This window comes from Aegilops tauschii, chromosome 3 (assembly GCF_002575655.3).
Source record: "Aegilops tauschii subsp. strangulata cultivar AL8/78 chromosome 3, Aet v6.0, whole genome shotgun sequence".
Taxonomy (NCBI): domain Eukaryota; kingdom Viridiplantae; phylum Streptophyta; class Magnoliopsida; order Poales; family Poaceae; genus Aegilops; species Aegilops tauschii.
The window spans coordinates 196,189,206-196,208,071 of NC_053037.3; the positions used below are offsets into that span (position 1 = coordinate 196,189,206).

An 18,866-nucleotide genomic window follows, 5' to 3' on the forward strand; every position below is an offset into this window, starting at 1 on the left:
TCAACCATATGAAATTCATGCTTCAGCCAACTCATTCAAAAGTCCGAACTATGGGAGAGAGTCGGACATTATACTCCAATACTCCCTCTCACGTCTATGCCCCTTTGGAGTTTTATGACGTGTGCTGCAGAAGCGGGGGCATGCCGCAATTACCTTGAACCTCTTGGTTGCAAGTTTATGCACCTAACCAGTTCACCAATCAGTCCGAGCTAATGAAGGGAGGCGGGCAATATTTTTTTTGACGTGGAACAACGTGCATTTCATTAACTAGTGGGCGCGACTAAATCGTTGGCCACAACACCCATTACATCAGTAGGTAACCCAGTTAGCCAAACACGCTGCCTTTCCGTGACTAATCTACCACCATGACTAGCAAGCAAGCGTGCAGGCATATTACAATCACATAAATTAAAAATAACTTTGTAGTCGATGAAATCCATTTGAAGAAGAAATTTCATCTCCCTAAAGAGAGTATCCAGCTTTGCACGGTCAGAATTTATGGAGCACACTGTTTGGGATAGAAGCAAACAGTCTGTGTTAGAAATCACACGCTCCATACCGAAATTCTTCGCTATGTGTATAGCTTTCATCCGAGCCAGCGCTTCAGCATGGATCGCTTCTGGAGATGAGCAATATATTTCAACATCAGTATAATGGTATATAGAATTGATAGTGTTCTTGCATTTTGTAGCACTAGATCAGAACCATTAGTTTTAGATCTGACGGCTGAGAGAGATGGTTTTCCCTGCCTTCGCTCCTACCCGTCAGTGAGCCAAATACTCGTTATCTCTTTCTCTTCTCGCCTCTGTTGTCCGTCCAACCGAAACCACTTCCCGCCATGCCGCCGCCGCCGCAGCGTCCAGTCCCCTCCCCCGCTGGGCGGGCTAACCTATTTTCCTGTCCTCCCCCTCCCCCTCCTAACCGCCACAATCCCAAGAACCGCGCCGTCCCTCTACCTCCCCCCCCACCTCGCCGCCGCCACCCCGAGAACCATCACGAGCAATCTTTCCAAGAACAAGCGGCAACGCCGGCTCCAAGAACCACCCACACCAACCCCGCCTTCCGCGCACCCCACCTGCGTACCTCCTACCGAAAGCCCGTGCCCCCAGCCGCAGCCACAGGCAAGGGCGAGGCCCTCCTCACAACCGACCCCACAGACGCCGCCGCCGGGCGCTCTGTCGTCGTAGGCCCTTCCGGTGTCACATTCCGTCTCCCCGGTGCTCCGTTCGACTTTCAGTTCAGCTACTCCGAGGCGCCCCGCGCCGCGCCGCTGGCCATCCGGGAACCTCCGTTCCTGCCTTTCGCCCCGCCGACCATGCCGCGGCCGTGGACCGGAAAGGCACCTCTGCTGACCAAGGAAGAGAAGGCCCGGCGAAGGGGCGTGCGGCTGCACACGCCGCTTGGCCAGGAGCCGCCACGAACGGTGAGTCCGCACGGGATCATGATGGAGGTGAGGGGGAGGAGGCAGCTGGACTTCGCCAGGGTGAGCCCCGGCGACGGAAGGAGCCGGGAGGAGGTTCTAGGGGAGCCACTCACCTCAGCCGAGGTGCGTGAGCTCGTCAAGCCTCATATGTCGCATAACCGGCAACTCAACATTGGTAAGTACAGTAACTAACTACTCCCTCCGTTCCAAAATAGATGAACAAACTTTAGCACAAAGTTAGTACAAAGTTGGGTCATCTATTTTGGAATGGAGGGAGTAACTATTATAGTTCTCAAAAACAACAAGACAAGAAGATATTTGCCGTTGCCATTTGTTCTGACTTCAGATTGAAGTGAGATATGTGGTGTCGAAAGGAGAAATATATGTGCATGCTAGGTTCTCATCTCATGCATCTATACTTGCAAATGCATGTTTTGTCCGATGTATAACCATGAATCCAAGAAGTATGATATTGCTACCAGGTGTTAAATTGGTGAACTTAGCTCAATTTTAATAACACTAAAAACAATAATACAGTAGTTTTTTTCCCGTAACTATACATCATTGGATTGAAGAAAATAATAGTACATCGTATTGAGTGGTAGGATCAGCAATCATAGCGTCAGGACTAAACAACAAGAAATAGGTTTGTGCAATTTCTTACAATTTGAAAGCAGGGGTTGTAAATCTACTATGGTGTAGTTAAGGGATTAAATGTGCAATGAAGGCATAATTTTCATATATGCAAGATAACTGGTTGAGTCGTTAGATTAGATTGGATACCCCAAATTATTTGTGTCGAACCCTAACTCACTTGTGAACTGATATAGATATAGCAATACTCCTTGTTGGTTTTAATTTTATGAAAGGACGCCGCACACGTGTGGGCGTTAAGGGATCTGCCCACACGTTCTGTGTGGTGCCTAAGAGGACCAGCCCACACGCCTGTGTGTGGGCAAAACAACTAGCGCCCACACGCCTCTTTTTTCCCCTCCCGGTCCCTCTTACACGCGTGCGTGTGGGCAAAATAGATAACGCCCACACGCCCGGTACGTCAGGCCTCGTACCTCGTGGTCCCGCACGCCCCACGTGACACTTTACCGCGCGCCCGCAGTTGCCATGGGCCGGACCCTCGTCCATGTTCGTTTAAGTGCAGTTGCCATGTCGCTGAACTACGGTTGCCATGTCGGACAACTACAGTTGCCATGTTTGCTCAACTGCAGTTGCCATCTCAGGTCAAAGTTCCAGATTGCCATTTTTTTGGACAACTACAACTGTTGCCATGTGTGGTCTGGTCTACTGCAGTTGCCATGATGTCAAAACTTTAGGAGTTGCCACCTACTAACACTAGGCAGTTGCCATGTAGCGCTACAAAAAAAGGCATGGCAAAAAAACATGTTCGGGTAAAAGAGAGAGTTGGCATGTGCTCACAAGCACGCTAGGGCAGTTGCCATGTAAAAAGAAAGAGTTGCCATCTGCTTACGTGCACGCTAGGGCAGTTTGCCATGTACCATGCAAAAATATGGCAATTGACATGTTCGGGGTAAAAAAAAGAGAGAGTTGCCATCTTCTTGCAATCACACTAGGGCAGTTGCCATGTACACTGCAAAACGCATGGCAACTGGCAGCTTGGGGTGTGGGAGAGGAGGCGGGCGTGTGGGCGAGATGGCAAACGCCCACACACCAGCCCTTGTGCGTGACTGAAAACTGGTGTGTGGGCGAACTGCTAAACGCCCACACACCGGCCCCTCCGTGTGGTAAAACGGATGTGTGGGCGACCTCTCTCACACACCACACACACGCCTTGTCCTACGTGGCACACAAAATCAGTCAAAATGTGCCAAGATTCGTGCATATACTGCTATGGCGATGGAGGCGTGTGGTTGAGATGGCTAACGCCCACACGTGTGGGCGTTAACATTTCCGTTACTCGCGCTAATGCTTCTGCTGGCGTAGGTGGCAGCGACAAGCACGAGGAACAGGAGGTGCTCGGACTTCTAACCATGTTAGAAGGAGCGCCGTCACGGTTCCGTGGCCGTGCGCCATCTTGACCAGCGTCTTGGCGTGCGTGTCGGCCCCGCGCATCTCGGGAATGATGTAGAGGGCTCTTCCCATGCGGCCCCCGGGGTCTCCAACGTCGCGGCGCTGCTCGTCGCGCACGACCTGAGAGGATCGCGGCGCGGGCGTCGGCGGGGGTGTCTTGGAGGTCGCCGCGCCGCCCGTAGGCAGTACGGCTCCACCCTTGGAGGTCCCCGCGCCGCCTGTAGGCGGCACGGCTCCGTTCTTGGACGCGGCGGCATGCGGCTCGTCGTCTTGGGCACGAACGACGCCGCTCGCCTGGCTTCGGTTGCCGGAGTGTCGTGGATGGTCGTGATCCGCACCTCCACCACCATCCGCGACTACCCCATCGCCCGTCCGCGTTGGCACGGGCGGTTCGTCTCCGGAAGAACCGATCGCCGTGATCCCCTTCTTCTTCGGAGCCATGGTGATCGAGGAAACGACGCGCTAACCGCTAGATCGGGTTTGCAAAACTCTCCGCCCCTGCCTGGCGCGCCAAAGATGTCGGCGTGCAGAACTACACCTATGGGATCACGTGGATCCCTTCTACGGCTCGACAGGGAAGAGGGGTAGAGCAAAGAGCGGATCTAATGGTCAACACGACGGATTTTTACCAAGGTTCGGGCCGCTGAGAAGTGTAAAACCCTAGTCCTGCTTGATTGTGTATTCTGTGTTCTTGAGCTTCGGTAGCTGCTCGCATGCAAGCTGGGCCGAGAGGTTCAAAAGTTTGAATCCTCCTCCAGTACACCGTGGGCCTCCTTTTTTATGTCCAAGGGGCTGCCACAGTGGCACACAGGAGGTGTAAAGTAGTTACAGTGTCTATGTTTATCACTGGCGTCTTAGGACAAACACATTAAATGCGCTGCTTACGTGTCCTCTAGCTTTATCGGGGACGGGAATAGAGCCCGTCTCGTCCGTTGCCGCCCCGCCCTGTCTTGACACGCGTCCACGCCGACGAGGCATGCAGTGCCAAGTTGGCTGGCCAGCTGCTGTGCTGGAGAGGTGGCAGGTTCTTCATGGAGATCTGCATGCCACCACGCAGGTGCTTGCCAGGCTGGCAGGTCGGTCACTGTGCGGGAGCGGTGACGGGGTGGCAGTGTCTTGCCGATGTCCCCGGCGAGGATTTTGCCGGGGCCTCGCGGATGTCCCTGGCAAGGATCTTGCAGGGTACTGCGCCTTCTGGCCTTCACAAAGATCTGCACGCCACTACGCGCGCCCCTGAGTCTTGGCCTTAACGTTGTCGATGGTGTCAGAGTTCTCAACCTCAAGGGTGGTGCTCTTGTTAGTGCTCTGTAGGTCGTCCCGGCAAGGATCTTGCCGGGGTCTCGCAAGCCGTCCCGGCAAGGATCTTGCCGGGGGTCCAGCTCGTCCTCTGTTCTCTGGCTTGGCTGCTTCTCTTAGCCTTGTATCTCGTTTTTATCCTTGATCGCCCTCTTCATGCCTCGCCGCGCGTGTGTGGCTACGACTGCCCGTGCACAAGTATGGGGTGCTAAAGGACAAATACTTACTTGGACCTACAGGCATGGGTGGATGCATTCATTTAACATCTCTTTTTTAAATCTCTTTTTTGTACAATTAGGGGTATTCCTTTTATTAGCCAGCAGGGGGCCTTTTTTTAGCTATTTTCTTGCTTTCCTTCTTTTTTATCCCTTTCGTACAGCATTAGAACAGAACATTATAAATGTACACAGTAGGAAGGCCTACTGTTTGCTCTCAAAACTCTGAAAATTGGCAATTAAGGAATTGCCTCTCATTTCACTGACATTTGGATCCTTGGACGCACGTGAAATAACATTTTCTAATATGCCACTCTTTACAGTGGTATATATATATATAAGAATCCTTAATGTTTTTCTTGTTATTGTTGCTTGCACTTTTTTGAGCTAAAGTTTGCGTCCTGATGCATTGGTAGAAAAGAAGGTTTAGTACAAGCCCAAGAAGGGCAACACCGGAGAATACAATGCCACACCCCTAAGGGCTAGGATCGAGAGGCAGCAGATCGGAAGAATCACGATGTTACTCATATTAGAATTTTGGCAACAAATTGGATAAGATGCCTAAGAATACTCCACATGGAAGGGAAACCTTGAGATGGAACTACATAGTCAAAATTTGCTTTCTAAAGTATTTGATAAGTTCCGTTTGAATTAAGGTAGGGGCAACAATTAGGACATTTGGATCATAACTCAACCTGAAATTTTCCTTGATAAGCTTGTGCAGAATTAAGCTTTCTTATTGGAGTCTGGGGCTAATAATGCATTTTCTGATTAATTGGCTGTAGGAAGGGATGGGTTGACCCACAACATGTTGGAGATGATACATTGCCATTGGAGGCGCCAGGAGGTCTGCAAAGTGAGATGTCGAGGAGTACCGACTGTTGATATGAACAACCTTTGTTATCACCTTGAGGTATACTTTTTGTACAACTTTCCCATTCAGTTGTGATCATGTGCTTGTGTTGATGTCATTCTCTGAGGATCTATATAAATTGAACTATAATTTGTTGCGACATCTAAGAGAATCCAGCTGCCATTAGATGAACCTAGTTCAGTCCAGGAGTATCCAGAGTTAGTTCAGTCCGGGATATCCAAACGGGCGCTTCGAGATAGGCCGTTGAGAGTCGAGAGAGAGCCGCAGCTTCCGGCCCGATCCCCTATCTTCTCCGACGGCTACGGCGGCCGGAGCAGATAAGGGAGAGGTGCTCGGTGTAGTTATGTGAATAAAGTATCTAGTTTTAGGTTGTGTTGTGCCCATGTGGTGTCTGGCGTTATGCCGATGTGGAGGATGCCGCCGCTGCGGGCGAGCAGCGGCTGGTGGCTATAGGTGGTGGTGATCCTGGCGGAGCTGGCTAGAGATCAGCTGCTGCTATGGAACGCGGCGCCGGCCTCTGCACCAATAAGCTCGACTGGTTCCATGCCATGGAGGTATTCTGCTCTGTCTCCAGTTTCCAAGGTCATCTTGGTGGTGGAATCGAAGCAGAGAGGAGATGGTGATCCTAATTGGGTTTGTGCTTATCTCTGGTGGCTGATTGGGACTTGCTACGGCGCCAGCCAAGGTGCTCGGCTGCCGGCTGGCCCCATCTCGCCGCCGCACGTGGTGGCCGAAGGGCGGCCTTCTTGTTTCTTCCTCCCTGCCAAGGAGCCTATAGGGAGGCAGCTCATCTTCTACATGGAGTCTATGGCGTGGTGCCATGGAAGCTCTGCCGTCCCAAGTGGTATTGTCCTCGGCGACGACGTGGCTGCACCCGTGAAGATGTCAGGGACCCAATTGCGTTGCTCATCTGGTTGTTGGGGTCCTCTTTGTAAAATGCAGGGACCAGTTTGCTATTTAGGATTAGTTCTGGGTCCTTTTGCATTCTGCTGTGTACCACTGTTTTAATATCAATGCAGTTTCGGGGTCCTTCTGGACCCCTCTCTCGTTCAAAAAAAAAGTTAGCTCAGTCCAGGAGTATCCAGAGTGAGTAGGAGTCCTAGTAGAAGTTTGAGTCTAAAGTTGGTTGTGTTCAAGTCAGGTTGGGATAGCTCTGTAAAGGAGCAGTTTTGTAGTAGTCCCAGCTGTACTGTTCAGTGAACAGTAACCAACCTAAAAAGTCTATATAAGGATGTACCCCCCTTGTAAGCAAGGAAGGCAATGAAATATGTAGTTCCTACCTATGCTTCTGTTCTACCCCTGCAATTCTCCAATCTTTCCTCATTATCCTTCTCCTGTACCACGACCCCTATACAGCAACGACCCTCGCGCACAGCTAGTATCCCACCAAGTAACTAACGACGTCGGCCACAACAAATTTATTCTGCACACAAGTTACAAGGGTAGGGCTGGCGCAGTGGTAGTCTCTCCACTTGTGGCCTGGAGGTCCTGTTTTTGAACCAGCCTCTTTGCAGAATTATTATTCAAGGGTAAGGCTGTCTAGAAATTCTCTTCCCTAGACCCCACCTTGTGTAGGAGCTTTCAGCACTGGGTACACCCTTTAAGTTACGAGTTCGTGCTCCAAGGTCCAGGGAAACTTGTTTACTTGTTTGGTTTTAGACATTTGTGTTTCTTAGCAGCTACTCCCTCCGTCTGGGTTTATTAGGCCTCTCAGCATCACAAGCATGTCCCCCTTTTATAAGGCCCCGCTTTGGAAAGGTGCATGCATGCAACCATTTCATTGGTTGCATTGAAAACCATTGTTGTTGGTGCCATGGCTGAAAAATTAATACACTTCATGCGTGCTTTTTCATTGGCTGCATGCATGTGAGAGAGTGCATTGGGAGTGGAATGGAATAATTAATGTGAGCAAGTTACTATGTGTCTTGGTCTAAGAGAAGTTGTCTTCAGGCCTAATAAACCCGGACGGAGGGAGTAGTAGTAGTGTAATAAGAGCTCAATTGTCATATATGCATTCTAACTTATTATGCTGCTCGCTCAGATAGGTTAACTATATAATATCTGTATTTCCAGGAGAAATCAGGTGGAAAGGTCATTAAACGAGTAGGTGGAGTTGTTTTCTTGTACCGTGGACGAAATTACAACCCATACACCCGTCCTCGTTATCCATTAATGCTTTGGAAGCCAGCCGCTCCTGTTTATCCAAAACTCATCCAGCAAGCTCCTGGAGGACTTACGGTGGAAGAAGCAGCTGAAATGAGAAGGAGAGGACAGATTCTACTGCCAATTTTAAAGTTAGGTATGATTTGTTGTGTTGGGTTGAAGATTCGAATTTTACACCATCGTTCAGGGTTTCTCCGACAGTCAACTGAGGTCAATCCTGGAACCTGCCTGGTTGTGAAACCAACCAAAACTGGCCAGCTCTTCTATAGTTTGCTCTTCTTTCTTCTTCTGTGTTTTCAACTTTACATGTTTCCAGCATATTAAATAAACATTAGTCCACATATTTCTCTTCAAATAGTACAAAATATGGATCAGTCCGGTCATACACAGAAAGGGGTACATGACTGGTTCTGGGTAAGTGTCAGTTTACTGCTGGAACCTTACCAACCATTTAATACATTACTTTTTAAGTTTAACTAAATCCCATTGACCAGGGCTAATTGTTAAGGGAGTTCTGTTAGTCCATGATTCTGCCAGCCCACTTTAGAGAGGCCTCTTGCAAAAGTGTTATTGGCTAATTGTTAAGGGAGTTCTGTTAGTCCATGATTCTGCCAGCCCACTTTAGAGAGGCCTCTTGCAAAAGTGTTATTATTGGCCTTCTAGATTTAAAAGAAGAAAATCACCCTCCCTCCCCTGCCGAGTCCCTTAGGAAAGTGGCGATCAAAGCGTTGCAACGTGCCATTTCCGAAAAATCGACTTCTGGGAATGTTAAAGCTGCTCTTCTCGGCGAAGAGAATATAAAGTATTTCCACCTTGTTGTAGATGCAAATTGTCTATTGCATAGTCCAAAGGGCACATATATATTAGACATGACTTGGGGCACAAGGAAGGAAACATAGTCTTGAGAGTGTCGTCGTAGCATGAAGGGTCTTCAAAACTTGTCAAGCCAAGCCAAAGGAGATAACGAGAAGACACCACATCAGTTGAAGATACAATATAAGTATCAAGAGAAGATGGGTTGTCATAAGAAGATAGCACATCAGTAGAAGATACAATATAAGTATCAAGAGAAGATGGGTTGTCATAAGAAGATAGCACATCAAGAGAATGAAGCATTGCGCACAAAATCATAGCCCAAGAAAACCGGCGGCAAGAGAATGGGTGTAGATTGACAATGCAAAAAGATGCCACGAAAATCCTGTAGAAGCAGCAACAAGTAGAGAAGGCACAGCAGCATGTAGCAAGCAGCGACCAGGAACACAGCTAAGAAGAGCAGCCATATAGCAGCAGGCCATGGGAAGCCAGCAACGGGTGACTGGAGAAGGCTGGCAAGAGGCTGCAGCGGGGCCATGAGGGTTGCAGGGGGGAGCAGCACGCACACTGCTAGAGCTGCACGGGCGGGCCTGTACGTGGAGCAGAGCTTGGAGGCCAGTCTGGTCGAGAACATATGAAGCAACGGCGGGCCGTCAACAGAAGGGGGAATCTATCTGAGAGGAGCAGATCGATGGAATCTGACCGGGAGACTGAAAAAAAATCGATCGGAGAGGAGGACGAGTTGCGGCGTCCGAAACAGACCTAAACCTAGGCTCTGATGCCATGTTATAGATGCAACTTCTCTATTGCATAGCCCATGTTATAGACCTAACAAATATTGGCTTTCTATCGCAAATATTGGAGCCAAATCAAACATATCATCACCCCCTTCTTCCACGAGTTTGCTAATGGCTATGCTGACACGGAACGTTTTAACCGCTCTCTGGTCGTTCTTCTTCAATCTCTGAAGCCCACTGTTCTGCTGATGCGTTCAGGCTAATCTGGCTTCAAAACTGCCACATTAAAGTGGTCACCAAAGTTCTCACGAACTTGGTGAAAGCATTCATCCCCTTACTCGTCCATGCAGACCAAACAGGCTTCATTTCGGGTAGGTCCATCGCCGAAAACTTCATCTATGCAGCAGACACCGTTAGCTGGTGTCATCGGCGTAAGGCTGAAACTATGGACATGAAGCTCGATTTCAGGAAAGCCTTTGATTCCATTTCCTGGTCTTCCTTGCTCCTTCTAAACCACCGGGGTTATCCTACTAGCTTCTGCTCCTGGATTGAAAATCTGCTTACCACCGGGAAAACTGCCATCCTCCTAAACGGCGTACCAGGGGACTGCATCAACTGCAAGAATGGTCTCCGCCAATGGGACCCTCCCCCCGCCCTACCTATTCATCATCGTGGCCGACATTCTCCAGCAGCTCATTCTCAAAGCCCACGCTAGCAACCTTGGTCACCTGCAACACCCGACCTACCCAGATCTTCCTCCTACCATCCTTTAATACGCAGACAACACACTTGTTATAGCCAGCGCCTCAATTGAGGCTGCCTCTCACCTAAAGTCAATCCTAGACGACTTCGCTCTCGCTACTGGCCTCACTATCAATGTTACCAAAACAACATCCGTCCTCATCCATGTAAATGATGCCACTGCCGCCTCTATCCCTGTGATCGTTGGATGTATCACCTCATCCTTTCCCAAACCTACCTAGGGCTTTTTTTTTTCTGAAAAGGAGGAAGACCCCCGGCCTCTACATCAGAACGATGCATGCGGCCACTTTATTAAAAGCCAAACAAACCAAGGTCCGCAGTATAGTACAGCTCGCAAAAGGAGCACAAAAAGCAAAGCAAATAAACAAAGCCACAACCGGCTATGAACAGGGCAATACGACTAAACATCTATCCTATTATTGGACCGCCATCCAAACCGGTTGTAGATAGCCCGTGCTACCGTCTCCCATCAGTTGCACCCAGTAGCCAAAAGCTCCCTGGAGTGCGTATGAGTGAGTAACGACCACGTACGGATCCAAGCGGAAGCTCTGTAGATAACCTGCAAGAAATCCATAAGATTCTGTCTGTTAAAGATCATATCATTCGTGCAATTCCATATAGTCCAAAGTAGTGCGCATATTCCTATCCCAATACGTCCCGCAGTAATTGGTTCCACTCCAGTAAGCCACGGCCCAAATAACATGTTGATGCTAACTGGAGGGCTGATGTTAAAAGCTATATGAATCGTACGCCAAAGAAGCTTAGCGAGAGGGCAATCGATGAAGAGGTGTTGTATTTTTTCATCATTATCACAAAAACAACAACGTGAACTGCCTACCCAACTACGGTTAAGCAGATTATCTTTGGTGAGTATCATTCGCTTGTGAACGAACCACATGAAGATCTTGATTCTCAACGGAACTTTAATTTTCCAAATATGAGTTGATCCCGGGATTGGGCCAGAATCAATTAGATCCATTTACATAGATTTTACCGTGAAAACACCGTTTCTAGTTAACTTCCAATGACACGAGTCAGGCTGATCAAAAAGTTGAACATCGCACAAGATGCAACCATGAGCTCCACCGCTCCCCCACTAGAGACCTCCTGAACTGGATGTTCAAGGGGGACGATTGTAATACTGTAGCAATGTAAACCTCCTTACTTTGTACAATATTATACAGAGTGGGATATTGCAAGGACACTCCCCTAACCATGTATCTTCCTAAAATCTGGTTGTTGTACCATTTCCAACAACAAATTTCGCTCTGCGAAAAAAAGTATCCTTGGTCCGCATTAGCCCCTTCCAAAACGGCGAGTCATTACGTCTTACGGTAACCAAAACGGCGAGTCATTAGGTCTTACGGTAACCTGGGACAAAGACTTTGATTGCAGGTATTTGTTACGTAGGATCTGTGCCCACATACCGTCGGTCTCAACCGATAACCTAAAAAGCCATTTGCTTAACAAGCATTTGTTTTTGATCTCCAGGTTCTCAATCCCAAGCCCCGCTTGGTCTTTGGGTCTGCAAATAATATCCCACCTGGTCAATCTGTATTTCGTCTTTACTTCATCACATTGACAGAAAAAACGAGATCGATAGAAATCTAACCTTTTCCGCACCCCTATAGGTACTTCAAAGAAAGATAACAGGAACATCAGCATACTAGGTAATACTGCATTTATTAACACAAGCCGACCTCCATAAGACATAAGCTTGCCCTTCAAGTAGCTTAGCTTTTTTTCAAATCAATCCTCAATACATTTCCATTCTTTATTTGATACTTTGCGCTGATGAATTGGGATTCTGAGGTAGCTGAAAGGCAAGGATCCTGTTTCACAACCAAACAATTGACTATACGCATCTTGTTCCTCTTTGGCTCTTCCAAAGCAAAACAGTTCGCTCTTGTTAAAATTAATCTTTAACCCCGACAATTGTTCAAAAACGCAAAGTACTAACTTCATATTTCTAGCCTTTGCGAGATCATGTTCCATCAATATAGTGTCATTAGTGTATTGTAGTATGGAACCCCCCCCCCCCCCCTCCCCCCACCCCATCAACGAGATGAGGGAGTAGTCCTCCTACTTGGCCCTACCGATAAGAGTTGCCAACATATCTGCCACTATGTTGAACAGAATAGGGGACATCGGGTCCCCTTTTCTTAAGCCCTTATGAGTCTGAAAATAATGACCCGTGTCATCGTTCCCCTTATACCCATGCTACCTTTTTGAATAAAGGAATCCACCTGTTTCCTCCAGGTTTCATTAAACCCCTTCATGCGCATTGCCTGTTGGAGGAAGGGCCATTTGACCTTATTGTACGCTTTCTCAAAATCCACCTTGGATCACCCCATCTAGTTTCTTCGAATGGGTTTCATGTAGAGTTTCGTGTAAGACAACAACCCCCTCAAGGATATGTCTCCATGCCATGAAAGCCGGCTAACTCGGTTGTACCACTGAATGGGCAATCGGTGTCAATCTATTCGTGCCGACTTTCGTGAAAATTTTGAAACTCACATTTAAAAGACATATGTGCCTGAACTGCTCAATACGTACTGCCTCCTCCTTCTTTGGTAACAGCGTTATTGTTCCAAAGTTAAGGTGGAAAAGCTGCAGGTGGCCATTGAAGAATTCATGGAGCATCGGCATGAGGTCACCCTTTATGATATGCCAGCATTTCTTGTAGAATTCTGCTGGGAATCCATCTGGTCCAGGTGCCTTATTCTGCTTCATCTGTGTTACTGCCTCGAACACCTCTTTTTCTGTAAAGGCGCAGACAAAATCTCATTTTCATCTGTCCTTAGCTGAGGAATATCCCCAACTGCGAGCTCGTCGAGGGACACAAAACTGTCCTCAGGTGGCCCCGAAAAGTTGTTTATAATAATTTGAAATATACAGCTTGAGGTTTTCATGCCCCACCACCGTACCTTCATCCTGTTCGAGCTGGATGATTTTCTTTTTTCTATGTTTGCCATTCGCAATCACATGGAAGAACTGAGTATTGTCATCCCCTTGGACAACTTTCAGAACCTTAACCCTCAGCGCCCATTTCATTTCTTCTTCTCTAAGAAGAACACGAAGTTTCTGCTCAGCTTAGTTTTAGCGGCCTGTTCAGTCGCGTGTAGCATGTTAGATTCCACTTTCAAATCTAAAGCTTTGATCATACGGATAAGTCTATCTTTTTCTTGTTTATAAATCCCGCTTTCATTTCTGGCCCAACCCCTCAAAAATTGTCGCAAGTGCCTAATTTTATTTTGCCACCTTTCGACACTCGAATGCCCACCAAAGTCCTTAGCCCATTCCCTTGCAACCATATAGAATAATCCCTCTTTCTCAAACCAACTTAGTTCAAAAGAGAAGGTGTTCTTGTTGCCCATATGGTTCGCTTCTCCTGAATCGACCAGCAAAGGGGTATGATCAGAGATAGCCCTTTGTAACACCTGCACCGTTACAAGAGGAAACTTTTGTTCCCAATCAACACTAATGAGAACCCTGTCCAACTTTTCATATGTGGGATTCGGCAACGAGTTCGCCCAAGTGAACTGTCTACCGGAGAGGTCGATCTCCCTTGGATTGAGGCTCTCAATGATCGTATTAAACATAAATGACCATCTTCCATCGAAGTTGTCATTATTCTTCTCTTCTCTTCTCCTTATAATATTAAAATCTCCTCCCACTAGGATTGGTAACCTTTCGTCTCTACAGCTTCTCACAAGATCAGCGAGGAAATCTGGTTTGAACTCAGGTTGAGCTGCTCCATAAACAGCCACCAAAGCCCACCTAAACCCATTGAGTTTTGCCATAACACGAAACTTAACGGCATAATCTCCATGGACGACGTTCATCACCTCTAACGTTTCACACTTAACCCCAAGTAAAATCCCTCCGGATCGTCCCCTTGGAGGGAGACAGTGCCAGTCAAAATCTATACCACCAGATAAGGTACCAAGGAATTGTGAAGTGAAGTTGTCTCTACCCGTTTCTAGTAGGGCAATAAAGTCTAGTTTGTGCTCTAGTGACGCTTCCGCAAGGAACCTTTTTTCAGCCAAGTCTGCTAGACCTCTGCTATTCCAAAAGAGTCCTTTCATTTGTCATGATGGAATTTTTTCTTGAATTTGATTCTCGCACTTCTGCAAACTGCCGATACAGGATAAACCTTCCTCTTCCAGGATCGTTTTGGTTTTTCGTGCACCTCCTCTGCGTCCATATGACCAGGAGCAGTCAATGTCCTGCCTAGGCTTGCCCCTGCCCACCCACAAACTCCCGCCCTCTGCCTTCCAGCCTATCATCACCAATTGTTTCAGATACCTCACCGTCCAGCATGCTAAACTCCTCTCAAGAGGAGGACGACTCATTCTAATCTGCTATGTTCTTGACTCCCAACCAACTTATTTCATATCAGTGTTCCAGCTTCCCAAAAAAGTTATCGAAGCTACCGACGCAATCCGTCGAGCCTTTTTCTGGACTGCTGAAGAAATGTGTACTGGTGCGAAGTGTCTTAAATTTTTGGAAAAATGTTTGTAAACCAAAAAAGTTCGGTGGTCTAGGCATCAAAGATTTGCATATCCAAAATAATTTCTTGCTCTTCAAATTTGCCTACAAATGCCTCACCTCCACCTCCCCTTTACCTTGAATTACTTGGTACCTATGAAACCACAACAACAGACTCACCCACTACACCCAACCTTCCTTCCTCTCAAGCATTATCAAGATCCATCTAGATACACTACTTCAGATTTCCTTCGTCCTAACAAATAATTGCATGTCAACCTTCTTCTGGCAAGACCGTTGGCTCACCCAGCAACCTCTAGCTTCAACCTTCCCAAGCCTCTATTCCCACTCCACCAATGCCCATATACTTGTATCCAAATCATGCAGGAAGAATTACTATCGAACCTCCTGAACCGGCTGACCAACGCTGCCACGGCAGAGTTTCTTGATTTGCCTCAGTGATTGCTCGTGCATGCTTTAGGGTTCTCCAAGGCTGCCTATGCCCTATTGAAGGGAAGATCAGGAGTGTGACCACGCCAATTTAATTTGGCGCAGCAGGAGCCCGAATGAGCTCAAAATCTTCGGTTGGCTACTCTTCAGAGGGCGCTTGAACACGCGTGCTAATCTCTTCCGCAAGTATATCTCCTCCAACGCTGGCTGCCCTATATGCTCACTCATCGGAGGACATGGATCACCTTTTCCTCTGCTGCCCAAAAGTTAACCGGGTCTGACTCCTTGGGCTGTTTCCTCCTGCTCGGTTCCAACACTTGTGGGCTGCCGTCATTCCCGATCACCTGGGTAGCTGCATCTGGCCGGAAGTGTTACTCTCCATTCTTTGGAAATCTGGGACTACTCAAGGAATGCCACCATATTCAGGAATGAAAACACACTGCCTTTGTAACCGTTAGGAACATTTGTAATGATTTTGATCTCGGGACTATTCAGATTAAATATCTGATAGATAGGGCAGCCTGTCTTGGGGCGACTAGCTCTCCTCACGAGTTGCCGTGACCCTGTAATTCTTAGCCTTTGGGTACAAAACTTTGCATTTGTTTGCGAGGTTTTATGCTGAAAGTATCAGACTATAGACATGTTGCTGTTCCCGTGACACCTCTGTACTGTATGTCGAAGGGAATTTGGTCTATATCTACAGAAGTTACTAGCTGTAAATTACGACCTGTTGGTTGGCAGCTAAGGGGCTGTTCGGTTTCTAGCCACGCTCCACATTTTTCTGCCAAATTTGCCTAACCTTAGGTGCAAAAATTCTTGGCCACACTTTAGCTTGCCTAAGAAAATCTTGGCATACTTTTTGTGTGTCTGCCATATGGGTCTTATTTTTCACAAAAAGAGCGTTTTCAAAGCCGTGGCTAGAACCAAACACCCACCTAACTTGGTCAAATTTGCCCCTACAGTGTATGTGTTATGCGTTTCTTATTCCATAGAGAAAAGTATATTTTTTGTCCCTCAACTTTACCGATAGTAGAAATGGTCCCTCGACTCCAAAAGCAAATGCTAATTGGAACACCGCTTCATATCCGGGGTGAAAACTCTTGTCCTGGCCTTTATTGGCCGGGTTCAGCAACGACCAATTTGCGTTGTTACCTTGTTAAAAATTGTTGTCCACTGCTGTTGTGCTGGTCTTCATTGGCTCATCTCAGCAATTATGGTGAAAATCATTCCGGTCAGACGTGACAACGATGACGTGTATCCCTTCTTGAAGGCATTGTTGCAAAAGAAGTCTGACTTAGTCGTAGGTGTTAATTTCACACCTTGTAATGGTTCGGTCATGGCTGTGTGCATCGCGATGATGTAGACGCCGGGGTTTTTTAACCTCCTTTTTGAAAGAAAAAAAACCTCGAAAACCAGAAAAACATATTCCATCAATTATTGAAACCAGATATTTTTCGTCCCTAGGGTTACTTCGGGTAGTTTCCTCGTTTTTGAGTTGAAGGACCATTTCTAAACTATGGGTAGAGTTGAGGGACAAAAATATATTCATCTCTATTCCATATTGATCGGGGCATGTAGATATAAAAAAAATGCATATTCATTTCTTAATTCTGCAGCAAAAAATGGAATATATATCAATCTTGTAAAGGATGTTCAAGATGCTTTTGAGGGAAATGATCTGGTGAAGATTGACTGCAAAGGTTTGGAACCAAGCGACTACAAAAAGATTGGGGCAAAACTGAGGGTATTCATTCCCACACAACTGTTATGTTTCCATGTCATCACCGCTGATGGAAGTATATTAACTTTATAGTTTATTGTACTCTCGACCGAAAATTCTGTGTTTCTATGTATGCAGGATCTTGTTCCTTGCGTCCTTTTGTCATTTGACAAGGAGCAGATATTAATCTACAGAGGCAAAGGATGGAAATCCAGATATTTGAAGCCTCTCACCCCCGTTCCAAAAGTTGAAAAGAATAATCGGGCAGTGTCATCTGTTGTGGATAGCTCAGGTGTGTACCTGTAATTTGCACTCACAATTATTTATCATACAGAAGGCAGCAATAAATTTTTGAACAGCTATGCTTACATCAATACAAGGCCATTTGGAAACAGTGCAATCACGGTCTCGTTGCTTTGACATGCTCATTTCTATAGAATGTTGTAGCCTATTTTTATTTACTATTTTCATTCTGCGTCCCATTGCAAGTGATCCATTGGATGCCTATGTTTCGTACATTTTGTTTGTTCACTCTCAGGTATCCATGTGCTGTATAAATAAAATAATGTCTAATGGCACTTGAATAAGATGGGTTTCTCAAGCCTTTTAATTTTTTTTTTCAAAGACCTTTGCACTCTCTGTCTGGACATAACATGAAAACTTGTATTTTTATGCAGGTGAATCCGCTGGTGCCAGCAACAATGTGACAATAAGAGAAGTATTGAGACCCAGAATGTTTAAACTGTGGAAGCGTGCAATAGAGTCATCCATAGCATTGTCGCTAGATGACGATGAAGCCAATGCACTTACACCTGACACGCTTCTTATGAGGGTTGACGAGTTCAGTATCACATCGCAGGCTGTGGAGCATTCATTCCCAGCTTTGCTCGTGGGCAATGGTAAGGAGGGCCCTGAAGCTCTAAATGAGTCTGATGATGGAATCATTAGACCCCAAGAAAATCAGTTTGAGAAATCACTTGATGCCGACGATGATGATCACTTTGAATACGACATGCTCGAGCGTCTGGAGTCATCGGCGCCACTGGGGTCATTACCAATCGACTCCGTCATAGAGCAGTTGAACAGCGAGTAACAGCGATAGATGCCGTCATTACTGGGAGTTCAGGCTAAATGATCAAAACACACCTGGACTGGCATGCTTGCATTGTATATCCATTTTCCCCGTTCCTCCAAACTCTAGGCTGGATGATTGCAAATGTGATGATTAGAGGGCTATTCGTGATGTAGCATGAAGTACTCCATACAAATTGACTGATTGTAGTCAGCAAAGACACCCTTTTTATGTAAAGGAGACTAGGAGAGCGAAACCATATCCATGATCAATATACCCTGTGAACAAATGCAAGACGTTTTAGGCCACTAAAGTAGTTTGGTGCTGCTTTTTCTGAAAATTTCCTATAATTCTGGATTTGCCATGAAAAGTTAGTCCAGTTTCAGAGACATCCAAATTTTCCTCATTCTGCAGAAATTTGTACTTATTCCACATTTACCACATTTGTGGTTGACTAGGTGTTTATAGTTTTCTAGGCTTTCAACATCGACACTTAAAAAAAAGGAATTTTATCAGTTTTGCCACTAATAATTTGAAGTGCTCAAAATTGTCATCGCTTTGTTAGGTGCATGCTAAAAAAATGTCATGAGGTCTGCTTCGATACACCCCCCCTCCGCTTAACGTATAAGGGCATTTTGGGCATACGGTGCTTAACGTATCCCGCGCCGTATGCGGCGTGCCCATACAGGTTGAGCCGAGCGCACGGCTCGAGCCGATACGGCCGGCTCGCATCTACCCCCTCCCGTTGTGCGAAAGAAAAAAAATACCCACGACCTGCGTTGATCACGCGGCCCATTCCAACGTCGC

The 18,866-nt window shown here is 46.9% G+C and overlaps 1 protein-coding gene across 1 annotated transcript; it reads left to right on the forward strand.

Moving 5' to 3' along the window:
• Positions 1-774: 774 nt before the first annotated feature.
• On the forward strand, positions 775-18,372 carry LOC109738964 (CRS2-associated factor 2, chloroplastic). The gene is made up of 6 exons (XM_020298053.4): positions 775-1,598; positions 5,763-5,890; positions 7,925-8,150; positions 16,884-17,011; positions 17,126-17,279; positions 17,665-18,372. The coding sequence occupies exons 1-6, from the start codon at positions 839-841 to the stop codon at positions 18,078-18,080; spliced, it is 1,812 nt and encodes a 603-aa protein (XP_020153642.1). The 5' UTR covers positions 775-838; the 3' UTR covers positions 18,081-18,372.
• The last annotated feature ends 494 nt before the right edge of the window (positions 18,373-18,866 follow it).